At 44.8% G+C, this 16083-nt stretch overlaps 1 protein-coding gene across 4 annotated transcripts in view; it reads left to right on the top strand.

Annotated features, from left to right (window-relative positions):
* The first annotated feature begins 580 nt into the window (after window positions 1-580).
* The window catches only part of Adamts3 (ADAM metallopeptidase with thrombospondin type 1 motif 3), a 217431-nt gene continuing 201928 nt past the window's right edge, over window positions 581-16083 (top strand). For 2 of the 4 annotated variants that reach the window (XM_060381244.1, XM_060381246.1), the window contains exons 1-2: window positions 581-1308; window positions 2568-2595. In XM_060381244.1, the coding sequence (XP_060237227.1) occupies window positions 1240-1308; window positions 2568-2595 (97 nt within the window). In that variant the 5' untranslated portion in view covers window positions 581-1239. The remainder of the gene's footprint in view (window positions 1309-2567; window positions 2596-16083) is intronic. The other 2 variants (XM_060381245.1, XM_060381243.1) reach the window with 1 other exon arrangement.

Below are 16083 nucleotides of genomic sequence, written 5' to 3'. Positions count from 1 at the left end.
GTATCTTTGAAAACTCACATAAACGAATAAAGCATAAACAAGAGCTTTGCGGAGAAAGGGCCCCCGCCTCCCCCCACCCCGTCCCGCGCCCATCCAAGCGCGGGAGGGGCGAGTGCTTGGAGGGGAAGAACCCCCCCCCCCCCCACACACACACCACCACCACGTCCTTGGCTTCTCTCTGGAGACTTTCCCCTGCCTGGGGGGGTTTGGAGAGGGGGAGGCTAAGGGAGGCTGGAGGAGGTGATTTCCTCCAGCACAGGTCTGCTCAGCGGACCCTCCCCCTCCCTTCGCCAGGCTGGGATGGGAGGCGCGCCCGGACCCTCCCCACCCCTCGTCCCATCACGGAGACCTGGAGCACTCGGGGTCCGGGCGGTGCTTTCGCAGCCCCCGGGACAGTGCGAGTCCTGACCCTGCGCCGGGGGTGGGGTTGGGGGGGCGGCGCGGGCCCCGCATGACGTGGGCCCGGGGCGGGAGGGGCCGCCCGGGGGAGGGGTGTGTGTGAGTGAGTGTGTGTGTGCGCGTGTGAGTGTGTGAGTGAGTGCGTGTGTGTGTGTGTGTGTGTGAGCGTGTGACTCGGGCCGCCTTATTAGCGCCCGGCGAGTCGCCGGCAGAGAGAGAGCAGACGGCCCGGGCCGCGAGCAACCGGAGCGGGCGAGCGGCCCACTCCTCCCTCCTCCCAGGCGGCCGCCTCCTCCTCCCCTCGTCCTCCCGCCCCCACTGCGTGTGCAGCGGAGGCTCCAGGGCTCGCTCTGCCTCTTTTCTCCCGCTCGCTGGGCTCCGGCTCCCACTCCTCCCCTGCCCGCCGCGCTCCCGGGGACCCCGAGCCGTCTCCGTGCTCAGCCTCGGCGGCCCACGGTGCTCCCGAGAGCCCTGCAAAAGCAGCCCCGGGACAGAGAGTGGGACGCCTCGGTCCCTTCCCCCGCTCGGTCAGCCTCTCTTTCCCCGGCTCGCGGCACCCCTGGCTCCCTCACAGTCGGCTCGGGAGCACAGGGTGAGAAGGTGAAGTGGAAAGGACCGACAGGGCACGGGGCCAGGCGCACGGCTCACGTTGCCTTTTCATTGAGCAAAGCCCAAGATTTTTTTTTTAAAGCTCTGCACGCCGCCCCCTGCCCCCCCCCCCCCCTCCGCGCGCTCCCCTTTTCCATCTTCTTTGCGCTTTTTTAAAGGAAACTTATTTTGGAGTGGTTTGCGCTGGGATAGCTGCTTTGCCCAGCAGTTGCGAAGTGCACTCGCCTCGTGATGGTGTTCCTGTCACTTTGGTTGATAGCAGCCTCTCTGGTAGAGGTTAGGACATCAGCTGATGGACAAGTAAGTGGAAAAATAATGATAATAAAATACTCAGACCCAACCTTTTCCCGACAGAGTTCCTCCCCTCCACCCCCACCCCCCCTTCACTCTTTCTTCCTCCCCCTGCCACCCTTCTGGGGCATCTTCTACGTTCCCAGGTGGCGAGTGGAGGGCCGGGCGCTGCGTGGGGCTGGGGGGCTGGGGGCTGGGGGCTGATTGCAGGGGAGGTTGGACTGTCCTCTGGGAGCCCAGGCTCATCGCGCCTGGGGATCCCCTAGCCCGCGGCGACCAGGAGCAGTCCAGGTGTGAGAGGGCAGCCAGATCGCATCCTAGCGGGGTCACCAGGCTGCCCCCCTCCCCCTTTCGCGAAGGCGCTCTGGGGCGCTCTGGAGAAGTTCGGGTCAGGGATCGGGGATCCTGGAGCCCAGATGCCCTCCTTCCTCCTGATTCCCTGCTCCTGCGGACAGCCAGGGACAGGGGCTTTCAAGAAGTCCCCAAGCCAGGACCCGGAGCTACCCAGCAGACACGTGTCCTGGGAAGACCGCGGCCGGGCTGCAGTTTGACAGCTGGGGAGGGCCTGGGACGTTTCCTGCCCCTGCCTTTTCCGCGGGGCAGCCGGAGGCTGGAGGCGTCTGCCGCCTCTTCCCTTCCCCCTCTGCACAACTCCTCCTCTTTTTTAAAAGCTAAATTGAGTGCAGCTTTGGTGCCTTTCGGCCCTGCCCCCACCCTGTGGAGACTCAAGGTGAAGCTGATGCTCCCGGAAAGGTCCTTGAAGGAGGCTCAGGCAGGCGGGGCCTTTTGTAGTAAATGACGTCCGCGCTGGAGCGGTGGTACTCTGAGTGCCGGTCTCTGGGAGTTTCTGTATCTTCTCTGGTCTGTCTGGTCCGACCACTGGGCTTTAAGAGTGGGCATTCTCCCGTCGATTCTTAGGATCCCCGCTGCTTCTCACCTGGTGAAATCTGGTCCCCCCCGCCCCCGGCCCGCTCCCACCCCATTGTGACCTAGTATTGGAGTTTCCCCAAAGAGGCCACTGAGGGTCGCAAATACTAAAATTAAAGCTGGCCAGCAAGTCCCTTTCTCAAAGAGTCGTCGAACTGGCTCATGCCCCTGTCACAGGAGCCTTCTAGGAACTAAGTCAGCCTTCAGGGAGCAATTCCAGTCTCTGGGTCTCCTGATTAGCCAGCTCCCAAAAAGCGCTGATGGTGGAAAGAAATGCACCGGGTGATAAGAGGAAACTTAGTAACCGTTTCTTTTTCTTACTCCCCACCCCTCCTTTCCAGGCTGGTACTGAAGAAATGGTGCGAATAGGTAAGCCTCCTTCTCAAATGTCGCTCTTATCATAGCCGAGAGCAGGGAACAAAGTAAGCCAAGCAAAACAAGTGTTTCTGAAGGTTTTCTAATTAGTGCTCTAAATAATCCTTAGTCAGGAATCATTTCTACTGCTCTGCTTTTTGCGGAAGGGTCCTACGTGCCTCAGGCCAAATTAGAGTGGTGTCAATAAGCTCCCTAGAACTTCGATGCCTCAGGAATGAATTTGTTACTGATTCGGTGCAAGCCACTGGTATGCCCCGGGAGGGCTATGGTGGAGTTGGAACACAAGAGATGTGTAAAGTCATACCGTCAACGTGTGTAACCGAAGAAGAAACACATTTGCTTATAACTGAAGGCAGTTGTCGCCTGAAGAGAGATTTCATATTTGTTGTTGTTGTTGTTGTTTTTCCCCCTTAATTTTGCCTTATCTACATTCTTGGGGACTTCTTTTATTCCATGTGCTTGAACACAATTATCTTCAAATATGAACAATACTATTAAGGCCTTTAGCAAATAACATTAGATAATGCTTGGATAATACCTTGCACTGCGGGGGCTATTAATTGCCCCATTTTACAAGTGAGGAGACACACACTAAATACACACACTAAAAATTATTTTATGTGAATTGGGTGTTTTGCCTGCCTGTATGTCTGTTCGTGTATGTGCAGTACCCAAGGAGGCCAGAAGAGGGCATCATATCCTCTGGAACCGGAGCTGCAGATGGCTGTTGGCCACCTCCTGGGTTTCTGTGAATTGAGCTGGGGTACTCTGACAGAGCACCTCGTGCTCTTAGCCACTGTTCTATTGACTTCTCTATTGCTGCAAAGAGACACCGTGATCAAGGAAACTCATAGAAGAAAGAGTTTTATTTGGGGCGTACAGTTTCAGAGGGTTAGAGACCAATATCACCAAGGCCGAAGCATGGTAGCAGGTAGGCAGGCGTGATGCTGGAGCTGGAGCTGGAGCCCACATCCCGAGACACAACCGGGAGGGAGGGAGAGAGAGGCTAACTGGAAACGGCATGAGTCTTTCCAAACCGAAGCCCACCCCAGTGACACACCTCCTCCTTCCCAAACAGTTCCGTCAACCAGGGACCGAGAATGTTTAGGTGTATGAGCCCGTGGGGGACATAATCAAACCACCACGCCATCTACAACACATACATTTTATTTAAATTGCTTTAAAGGATAATCTTTGTTTTGGCAGAGCATTCCTCGCTGTAAATTTTGTATTTTTGAAGTGATCGTGTAAAATCTGTTTGTTGAGACAGGGTTTCACATAGCTTAGGCTGGCTTGGAACTCATTATGTAGGCAAGGATGTCCTTGGACTTCTGAAACCAAGGACTGGATTAGAGGTATGTGCTATCATTCTGGGCTGTAAAGACATTTCTTTAAAGAGAAAAGTTATCCTTACTGCTGCAAACTTGGTTACAAGTCACTGACTCACCGCTTCCCGAGTGTCAGTTGTTTGGTGTGCACCATCTCATCTGATTCTCACGGTCTCAGGATGGGATAAGCGTGTCTCCTACGGAAATGAGGGCTATGAAGCTTGAGAAACCTCTGCTGTAGCTCTAGCTGCCTGCTGCAGTGCCAAATGAGGGCCACACTTGTTAAACTAGTAAGTGAAGCCAATATCCAGGCCCAGAGCAGTGTCCAAATGCCCTCTACTTGGGATGAGATTAGGTTCCATAGACTCACTATGAACTGGAAATATTATAAGTCAAAAATGCGTTTAATGCACACAGCTAGGAGATTGAGTAGCCTAGCCAGAAGGGCAGCTGCTGAGCCATCGGTGTCGATTGGTGGTGGTGGAGACAGCTACTGTATCTCCATCCCGCTGCCCAGTGTGTGAGAGTATTAGTTCTAGTTGGTTCTGTCAGTGCTATTCTTAGGTTCAAAATTCAAAATTGTGTAGTTTCTCCTGAATCCAGTTCACTTTTGTAATAGTGTGGAGATGTTAGTCATTTATTCACGCAGTGTGCAATGTCTATGTGTGGAAATCTCCCCAGCTCAGCGCAGTGGAGGCTCTTCCTCACACTTTTAAATGGCAAGAGCAGAACAGAAGGGAGAATAGTGGCTGAGAATGCACTGCAAACTGCCTAAGAAGAGACTTTAGATTTGTGGTGATTGATTGCTCTCAGCCATCTGTCATCTTTTTAAAGGATATATATATATATATATATATATATATATATATATATATATATATCAAGGGATATATATCGAATCCCCAAACATATATGAAAAAGAACAGCCTTAGTTTTAATTACTCATCTCATCAGACACTCCAGCATTTCAATATGTAATTTAAAAGGTGTCTTCACATGGCCCATGCTCCCGACACATTTAATTCACATAATAAAATGTTGCTCTGATGAAGTTTGTCAGATGGAATCAGGATGCTCTTGTGTAAGAGGCCCGGGATTGACTTTGGTCCAGAATTTTTGTTGGTATCAATTAAGTGAGTAGTATTTTCTGCAGAGAAGAAATTAGTGCAGGTGTGCTTAGATTTTAGTTGGGAGGTGATGAATCAGCAGCCTGGTGTGTGTGGGGGGGTGGAAGGTGGGAGATTGGGGGGTGCTTTGTTGTTCTTAGGCTGTATTTCTGGGGACAATAAGTACGTGTCTCCCTACTGCTACTCTATGGGATTTCTCTTTGCTTTTGTCATTTTATTTACCATACTCCAGTTTAATGACAGAAACTGCAGCAGTAGCAGCAGCAACACCCTGAAAGATTTTGACCCCTGAGTCTTGTGCCAACGAAGTATAACCATCATTTATAGTCAATTACCTGTCTTTGTGGCATTTTAAAAATGCTGTATTTCAGAAAATCTTACCCATAGTAACGAAGTCCTTGCTGTCACCATTTGAAAAGGGACTTATAGATTTGGTAAAATACACTTCTGTGCATATGTCTGTTTCTTGCAGTAGCCATTCATTTGAAAGGTGGCTGTATGCAACAGCCTGGAGGTGCTGTTTGACGTATTAGGAACGATTAATCCAGTCTGTAAAATTTATTTTTGTATTTGTTATTTATATCGGTTGCATTACAAATTGGCTTAGAGAAATGCCATAGCTCTGAATGGTCTCTGACCATGTTTCAGGAAGAGATAAACATGATTTAGCAATAAACCACAAACTGTGGAGAAGCTAAACTTGAAAGGAAGTAAGGTCTCATATGCTTGAAGAAGAATGTGTGTTCAGTGAATGTGTGTACAGCTTGCTGTGTCTCATATGGTCTGTGCTAATGTACATGGGCTAATAAGCAGAATGTTGATAGCTTCCTAGCATCCCTATGCCTCTCTCTTTCCACCTTCCTGACACCATTCCCTCATTAAAGGTAACCCACTCCTGGTTTTCTAACAGGGTTAGATTAATTTTGCCTGGATTTTCTTCTTTTTATAAATGAAACAATACCATATTATTCTATAGACTATGGCCCAGGGTGCCCGTTAAAACAATCTATATGACATGTCTTAGCCCATGTCGTAGGAGAAGGGTTTTATTTCGGGAGAGAGAAGGCAGTTTATAGTGGAGGCAATGGCAGCTTAGGATATATTAGGTTTCTGAGCTGTATAGCTTCTCACAGGGGCTATGACTTCTCTCTTAGCCAGTGGGATAAATGCATTCGTGGTATGTAAGGAAGTATGACTCATCCTAGGGAAAAATGGGGAAGTGGATTTTGACCTTTGGTCTCTTTTGACAGATGAGGAGAAAGCCCCTAGTCCTTCATCCAATCTGTGCAGGTGGAAGTGTATTTGTGTATGTATGGTCATGGGTGTTTCATGAGCGCGTTGGCATGTTTCTGTTGTCTGTTATGGAACTCTTTCTTGTCTGACTCAGCACATGGTCTGAGTGGGATGTAAGGGAGTAATTGTGGGCATCTGGCTGGCTGGCTTAATTGGGTTAGGAGGCTTGCTCCGTGACACATGAAGGTTAGGAAACAATTATAGTCCTGGAGAAATTGGAAAATCTGGAAAAGACTCCCCAGTCTCTTTGTTTTGAAACCATCACTTTGCGATTCTCTTGAGGATCATTTGAGGAACGTTTATGCTATTGGATTAAGCTGTCTTTCTTCAGCTACCCTTGTTGGAACCGAGCCATGTTTATTTTTCTCTGCTCTATTTCTAGTCTTCAGTCACAAAATCCATTGCATTTCATTCTTTAGAAAATCACTTATCTCTGTCTACTCAAGCATTTAGTTTACTAAGAAATATTTTCTCATCATTGGGGTGTATCTACATACATAAATTTGTGCATAGTTTCTTGTTACTCATGCATCATTGGGATGCATAGTTTTCTGAGTTTAGTGGGAGTCCTTTACCTAATGGTTGACATAGAGTAAGCAGGCACTGTCACTGATTATGCAAAGAGTCTCTCTTGCATATGGCTGTGTCTTGGAGCGTAAAGCCATGCTTGGTACCTGGTGGTCCTCAGAGACTTCTTACTCAGTGACTAGATATAGCAGGCAGGGCATTATTACATTGAACTCTGTGTTCTGGATTTCCTTAAATAAATGCTTTTGTTCTGTGCCTCTCTTCAGGTTTAGTGAGTCTCCAAGAAAAGGATGACTATGACAATGCCTGTCAATTTGTTATTCAATGGTATCAAGGCATCCTGTGACTACTTTCAGACCACAAAGTACAGGGACGTTGGCCTGTTCATTTTGTGTGCTTCTCTGCCTGTTTTATGTGGCTGGTTGAATTCTATGTGCAGTTTTGGAAGGTCTACTTAGGTATGCCTACAGTCCGCTTGGGATTGTTTGCCTGCCCTCCCTTGTAACTGAATATTGTTGTTGCTGTTGAGCTGAAAACTTTGTTGCCCATGCTTTCGCCGTTCTCTTGTTACTTTCTCAAATCATCCAGTGGTGCTCAGAAATGTTAAGAAAACCCTCAAGGTCACCCCTGCCTCAGGATGACGAGTTTTAAACATTCTTTGCCTGTGAGAGGCCAGCTCAGCCTGCCTTGGAAATCCATTAGGGATGATTCCAAATGGCCTGGTAAAATTATGAGTGGTTTAGAGATGAAGAATTTGGTTCTATCACTTGGACTGTCTACAGGGATGACTTCCACAGAACTCATTCTTTCTGAGAGAGGATTGCTGTTAGCAGTAAAGCCTCTCCTTAGGAATCCTGTAATGGAATACAGATAGACTTTTATTCCTAAACTGCACTGGTGCCTCTCCCTGCAAGCTATCATTCTACGATTCCAGTTACAGATGTCACATGTGCTTATCTTCTTTACTGTTCCTGTGTTCTCTGATACCCACTCAAAGCCTGAGCGGCTGACGGGTCAGAGATTTTTGCTCACTGCTCTTCTAATTGCAGTTGTTTGTTTGTTTGTTCGTTTTGTTTTTGTATTGGGATGCTTAACAGATTTTAACTTTATGAGGAGCATAAATACTGCAGTCCTAAGCATTTTGGGTAAGGAATGAGTAACCTGTATACACAAAGCATAGTTGGTGTCCAGTCTAGTTGGGATAACTAGTGTGGTGCTATGTTCTTCTATGGAGAAAAACTGGTTTGGCGTGCTTGTTGTTGTTTTCCGTATCATTACAAACTTCTTGCAGAAGTCACTGAATTCCATCATGTTAATTGCTCATACCTAGATAATTATTTTTCTTATGGTGTCTGTTTTCCTGTAGCATTGAATGTTGCTGCATGGTGTCATATATATATATATATATATATATATATATATATATATATATATAACATATATATATGTCAAATAACTCCTTAAAGAGAAAGCCCTAGAGGTTAGTTACTAAGAAGGCATGCATTATATATTTTGACAAATGGCTTTTGAAAAAAAAAAGTATGAAATAAACCCCTTGCAACTAAGGAGTGAATTTAAAAGCTTTTCAAAAACTTACTTAATAGTTAATTTTGGCTTTGTTTGGATAGTAGGCTTCATTTGAAACATAGGGTCTCTGAAAGATGCAAGGCATTCACCATGGTTGTTCTAAGTGTCCAATAAATATGAAAAATTATGTAGAATTGTTTTTGTAATTTTATTAGTACTTTGGGAAGATCTACAGGCTAGATGGAGAGAAGAGACAAAATAAACTTCAAGACTTGTATCCTTAAGACGGAGATAGCAAAGCATGGGGAGTTTCCTAGTGTGAGGAATCTCCGATCCCAAGTGTAATTGATCCATCTTAATTTCCCAAGTAACTATGCATGAGCTTGCTGACTAACTGCCATCCCTAAGAGAGATTCTGTGGTAAAATGTCATTTTCTTGTTTATAAAAATGACTGCCACAAATTCAGCATAATAAATCCGTGTGGACTTTAGACAGATTGCCAGCAGCTTGAAACAATATATCCTGCTTTTGAATTGACTATAAAAAATTGTCTTTGGGGAAACTTGTAGAAGATCAAATAGAATTAAAAAAAAATGGGTCCTCTCTTTTACATGTAAAGTCTACTCTGAGGACTTACTGGTATCCTATATCTTCACATTATCAAGTGGTCAGGGGATGGGCTGTAAGATCTGTGGTTTAAACTGTGATGGTATCACCCCTTCCGAAGTCTCACCTTCCTGTGAACAACTTGGCCGGACTAATCCTAAAATGTGATTTTATTTTATTTTTTTAATGAAGATTCCTAAAATAGCTGTCCCATAGTCTGGGCTGTCCTGAACTCACTTTGTAGACCAGGCTGGCCCCAAACCCACAGCAACCTTCCTATTTCTGCCTCCCTGAGTGCTGGGATTAAAGTCGTGTGTCACTGAGCCAGGCTTAGAGAAGCATTTTAAAAATGTTATTAGTATATCATTGGTAAAAATGCTAGAAGCATTTTTCAAATGTTATTAGTATGTTATCAGTGAAGATATTATTAGTAAAAATATGACTCCATGTGCTAATAAAACCCCACACATTTATTTAAAGAGAGGTTATTTCATTCTATTTTCTACATGCAGTTCTGCTGCCCAACAAGAACTTTCAGGAGCCATATAAACCATCCAATCACTTAGCATCCTATGTGATGGCTCTTTGAGTGTTTTAATCTCGCATACTGTCTTCATGCTGATCTCTCAACAGAGGGTTGCTTAAGTCATTGAAGTACAGCAGGAAAGGAAGTTGAGTAAGGACCAAGACAAAAAATTCTTCCGGCTGGATTACTCACTAGCCATATTTGTGGTTATCTAAAATGCTGGCGACTACACCTGCTCAGGCTTGAGTTTTGGGGTTCTAGGCTGTTTGTATAGACTCACCCGCATACCACTAACCCAAATACCTCAAATCTGAAAGGGTACAAGATTGTGAAACTTTTGAGTGTCATGTTAGTTCTCAGCAAATTTGGGGGTTCTGAGCATATCAGATTTTAATTTCAGGTTGGTTTTTTTTTTAATTTTAACTTATCTTATTCAATTTTTTAATTTTCCCCTTTATTTATTGAACTTCTTTAAAATTTCATGGAAAATTTGTTTCATTGAAAAGTCATATAGCAGTCTTAGCCTTTTTAGATATACGTAATAGGAATCCAGTTCCCATTGGCTAAAAAAAAACAATGAAATTGTAAACCCCAGATCGATAAGATAATCAAAGTCAGGCATAGCTGAAGATTGAGTTCAAATTATGCCCATAACCTCTCCCTCAGCCCCACCTCTAACAGCCTCCTCCCCAGCCCTGGCCCTCTCTTCGTTCCCCCTTTCCTGTTTTCCTGTTTCTTTTTCCTGTTCCCTTCTGTGTTGGGTTTTTCCCCCCTATCAGGATTAGCTTGTTGTTCCCAAGTCATGGTGAAATTTGTCATCAGCACCCCTACACGACCAGTTCATGTTTTATTTCACTACAGATGTATCTCTGTCTGGATAGCTTCAGTGCATTTGCTGATAGTGACTTACTGAGACGTAAGCTCATCCTTGAAATGGTGTCTGCGGTAGGTGGATTAATGCCCTCTCCCCCAGTTACCTGCATCTGAACCCTTGGAGCCTGTGCCTCTGGCAAAGGAGGATAGAGTTGGTAGGTAAAAGTAGGTTGCTAATCAAGTGACCTTAAAATAGATTATCCAGGATTATCTGGGTGGCAGTGTTTGTAAGGAAGGGAGGCAAGAGTGCTGATGAAATGACAGCATAAGAAGGGCTCTGCCTGATGTGGCCTTGCAGATGGAGACAGGATCACAAACCAGGTGGCTTTGCAGGATGGAGATGACATCATAAGCCAGATGCCCTCTCAAGGCTGAGAAAGGCAAGGGACAGGCTTCCTCCTAGAGCTTCCAGAAGCAATGTGACCCTACTGGCACCTTGCTTTTAGCCCAGTCGTTTGGCCTCTCTTACCACTTATCATTAAATTTACACCAATTTGTGACATCCGAAACAGAAAACTCATAGCTTTTTACCACTCATCAGCCAAACTGCTATGGATTTTGAAAATTTGTCGTAAAGAAAGTTTCAATGAAGACCTTTCAAAATCCTCACTGTACTTTTTAGCATTATTTTCTGTCTTTAACCCTTGGGAACAACTTCTAAGACAAACTGTAATGTTAACAGATTTTGACTCTAGACCGGCAGTAATCATCCTGCAACCCTGCCCTGTCCCAGGTAGTGAGAAATGTGGGGAATACTTGATTTGTACAATGTCTGTTGTTGCTCTCAGGTTCACAGTTTCTAATGGTACCGGCCAGCCAGTTGAGGGTTTCTTAGAAATCTAAGCTAGAATGTTTACATCTCAGCATTTGATTCTCACTAAAACAAAAACAAAAACCAAATCTCATTAGCCTGTTATTATTTGGCTAGCTGAAGATGTGGTCCAGAAAATACTTGGCTACTTCCCCTCAAAGCACGTATTTCCTTCTCTGACCCGATTTAACTTCCTTCTCTTACCCGATTTAAGGTTTAATACTGAACCTTGTGCCATTCTCTCCTAAGTGACTTTATAAAGCATAAACATTGTGCAGTTGCAACAAATATTTACTAAATGACAGATTAAAAAAAAAAAAAACCTGGAGAAGGATCTCCAAGTTCACAGTTCTTTATTCAGTCTTCATGAGTCCCCAACCCACTGCCTTTTCATTTTTCAGATATCTTTGTGAAATATCTTGAACTATGAAAAATAGATGTGTAGCTAAAAGAAAAGATTCACTGAGAATAATCTGTCTAGTGGTGATAAGAGCCTAGGGGGATGAATTGAGAGCCAGAGAGGGGTGGGGGATTTGGCTGTGTTCAGAATTTCAGCGTGTTCATAATTGCTTTGGAGAGAAGACGTGTTTCCGTCTCTGTAAGTGTTTACAGCCTTGCTAAGCCCTTCGGCATTTGGTGTCCTCTTTAATGTCCACTCTTTGCCCTGCTTGCCTCGTTGCTAGAACAGCTGGCCGCTGTCGGCTTTGATGATGAAAGTTATTCTCTTACCCTGTGCTCAGAATTTGGGGGTGTTGTTGCTTGAGCTGTTCCTTCAGCTGGCCTCAGAAATGCTAGTTTGATATTACTCTTGAGGCCAGCTTGCCATGTTTCTGTACCTGATAGAGGAAATTGCTCATGTGAGCTGCTTCTCTGTAGTGCAGTGATCAGCAGTTCTTGGGAGAGAATCCCAGGTCCCTAGGTAGGGTCGTGGAGCAAGAATTGCCACAGCTCGTCAGGATTTTAGGTCCTCTGTCATCCGAGGTCTAGCCACACCAGACATTCCAGGATGGAGGAGGAGTGGAGGGAAGAGATGCTGGTTAATGGAGGGAATTTCAGTCTCCTGATGACAATGATAATAAGTCATTTTTCATGTGTTCAAGCATTGTAGTCTCTACTGTACAGATTTCCCTAGGTGAGCCTTAATTTTTACAGTTGGCTTGCAAGATGCTAAAGCATTTATCAGGCTGGAGCCCAAACCCCAGTGCAGGCTCGCCTGACTCCAGACCTTTAATGCTCCAGCACCTCATGTCACTTCCTTGCCTGGGGAAGGAAGGACACAAACATTGGTCTCAATTGTCTCTGTACTCCCTGTGCCTGGGAAAGCATGACATTGATTAGAACACCTAAGCAAGTCTGGGGTGTGGAGAATTTACGCTGAATCACCGACATGCAAGCTTTACCATGTACCGGGGACGTTTGGTATCCTTTATGAGATATTTGTACAAGGCTCTATAACATACTTCAAAAGGTAACTGTCACATTTCCCCCTATTTTAACACCTGTGGCTAAATGTGTAAAGAAAACAACATGACCCCAGGCCATAGTCGCTGTGTCACTGGGTATCTTAGCCCTACCTGGAACTTTCACTCCCAAGAAACCACAGTCACTCGAAGGACAAGTTTTCTCTTCCTCCCTATTCTCTGAGAAGGGACATTAATACACCTTTGCCCCTTAAGGTTTGGAAAATCCTAAGGCATGGGCATGTAGCTAGAAACCTCTTATAAGAGTGGCTATGATTTGTGTCACACGACTTGGCAGTGAGAACTGTGGAAGCTTAGACCAGGAAGTCCATCCCTCATGCACTGGTCTTCTGGAAAGAATGGGGCTTGAGTCCAGTCTTGGGGGCCCAGATGCATTCACCTAGTCAGTCCTTTTCTCTGGAAGCCCAGTAGACTGGACTGTAAAGGTAGAGTGAGTAAGCGGGGCCTACTGAGCACAAATGTGCTTCTCAGAGGCCAGTGGGGAGGATGCTGAGAACATACCACTGAGGCCCTCAAGTGCCCAACTTAAGTTATGATTTAGATGAAGTTACTCTATCTCCTGTTTCATTTATGAGAAAATTTGGCTAGCAGTTTGGGAGTCTGGTGTGAGTAAAGGTGTCAATATTAAGGTTTTCATTAGGAGATAATGGCAAGCTATTCAGAGGCAACAGCATGGTAAAATTAATTACTGTCTCTGTGTTGTTGGTGTGGTGCTGGGGGTGGAACTCAGGGTGGTAACTTCTGCTAAGATGTGTGTACCTGTACATCCTCAGTAGCAGACACTGTTATAAGCACTTTGAATTGACTGGGTTATTTCATTTTATCATAACCCTGTCAAGTAAATACTGTTATGCTCAGTTTTATGGACGAGTGCGCATAGAAAGTCTTAGGTTACTGACATCACCAATAGAGTGATATAGTCGAAGCCTTTCCCACTTGGGGCTTTCCAATAGTTCTCTTGATGGTGACTTAGTATTTTGGTATAATTTGTGTAATATTTAGTGAGGAAAATTACATGTGGGGAATTTGGACATGGCACTTGCTTTGTGAGGTAACGAGAACTTAGATGTGACTAAGAAAAAGAGAAGTTTGTAGGGAAAATCAGTAGGGCTGGAACAAGACCATAATGGGAAAAAGTTGATATGAGAGAACTTCCTGACTTTGATTTATGGCCAGCAGCACAGAGAACAGAAATGGTGAAGTCAAAGGGGCAAGCTGAATGTTTAGCTTTATTTAGAGCAGTCGAAGATTCTCAGTGGAAAACTGACCCACTTCAGTGTGAATGTACTGGTTATTTTCTTTGAAAATATTTTGTCTTGATTGTTTATTTGTGTACAGATCGCACTAAAACACAGGTGGGTGTAAAAGGGTCTAAAGCCTCAGGAATAATTCAAGTTTTGAAACTTGTAGAAAAATCTTCCATTGTTGACACTCAAACAGAAAGTCAAACAATTCTCAACAGAGGCTGAGGGCTCCTACTTGAAACACCAGGACTGTAAATGTTTTATGTTTCAGATTTTGGAGTATTTGCATCTGCATCATGAGATATCGTATAGATGAGACCAACATAATAGATAAAATTCACTTATGCTTCATCTATACCTCACATTTCCCAGGCTTGTCACGTGAGGTAAAGTTGACATCTCATCAATCCTCAAAGTTTCAGATTTCAGAATATTTCTGTTCATTTTCCATGGGCTTCAACATTGGAGTACTCAGCCTCCATGTGGAAACAGAATTTTTTTTTGACGTAGTTATATCTTATAGCTTATATCTGACTACAGATTTACATATATCTACCAAACATGAACATGCAAAAGTAGTTACTTAATATAGTACAAATGGAAACAAGAGTAATTAATAAGAAAGCAAAATGGAGACGAATGGAGGAAGGAGGAAGAGAATAATGGGGGTTAGTATGATCAGAGTACATGTGAGAAAGTTACAAACTCATTATTTTGTATAACTAATATAATCTAATAAGGAACTAAGAAAGAGGAACTAGATACGAGAGAACGTCCTCTCCCCCTAAAAACTTGCGTTATAATTAGGCTTCCAGAAATGGCGTAGAAGGACTCTGTTAGGGGTGGTTTGAGTTCTGAGAAAGAATGTCTCCCTCTAGCCTGCCTAGCTTCTGAGTATGCTTGAGGAATAGAGACATCAAGGTGTTCTTTACAAAAGAGGCTGTGATGGAGCCCAGCCTCACTGTGACGGACAAGTCATGCCAGGGATTTCCACCCCGGTGTGGGGGTGTCAGGTTAAGCTGGGACTGCCCCTGGTAGAGCAGAAGAGCATGTGTTATCTTTGTAAGGTTTACCCTGAGAAGGACTGATGAGAGAGATGCTGCACTTTGCAAACCTCTTACAAATTGCAGTTTCATAGCTGCATACATTGTGAAGGGCAAGGTTAGGGGTGGAGGGAGGCCTGGGGTCCTCTGAGAAACGCCCTCTCTAAGGAAGTAGTCTCAAGCTAATGGCACTCTACCTGTAACTTTAGGAAAAAAAAATAACGAAATCTACCCAAGATGCTCATTGTGTAGAAAGGGACAAGGACCTAATGGATTTTTAACTTAATTTTTTTTTTTTTTGACTGGTATAATGTGGGAACTAATTTCCTGCTGCTGAGAATGAAAAGTTCCATGTCTGCCTTCCTGGAGGTCTGTTTTAATAATTGTGCCCATTACTTATTCTTGGTGGCTTAAGTTGTAAGGCGTGAATGCCGTGAAACATTTGATTTATAGGTCAGTAGGATCTTGGAGAACTAGACACATGTTTTGCAGACAGAATTCTGGCTCTAGGTCTGTGTCAGCCTTTGCAGTTGGTCCTCGTCGGTGGCTTCGTGCTAACATTACCATTTAGGAGAAGAATGTCTGCTAAATTTAGATACTCCTTAGGCTCAAAATGCTCTCATTCATTTCCTTAGTCACAAAAACTATTGACCCACTTTGGATTCTGTAGTATAGAGAACAGATACGCTTCCTGCTCCCATGAAGCTTTTGTGTAAGTGGAGGGAAACATATCATAAAATAAACATTTAACTAAGATTCTAAGAGGCCAAAGGTTATATAATTAGTAGGGAAAGGAAAAGTGTCAGACAGGAAACTGAAGAAGAGATGGGAAACTTGCTGAGATGGTTATTGTCAGGAATGGTGACAAACAGTTCGTCTGTAGGACTGAGAGAGATGGAGCATATGTGCACACCTGCCCACGTGCTTTGGGGAAATCTCTGCTCCTGTATGATGCTGGGGTCAGGAGTGAGTACCAGTAGGGTTTTCCAATGGTGAGGCTTTGCAGTGGTTCAAGCCCTCCATTCCTGTTAAACTTAAGGCCCACAGAAACCTCATAGTTAATGCTTTGGCCTCTCAACTATCACCTTTGACAG

Source organism: Meriones unguiculatus, chromosome 3 (assembly GCF_030254825.1).
Source record: "Meriones unguiculatus strain TT.TT164.6M chromosome 3, Bangor_MerUng_6.1, whole genome shotgun sequence".
Taxonomy (NCBI): Eukaryota; Metazoa; Chordata; class Mammalia; order Rodentia; family Muridae; genus Meriones; species Meriones unguiculatus.
The sequence above is the reverse complement of the archived record's forward strand: the minus strand, read 5'-3'. Positions and strand labels throughout refer to the sequence as shown.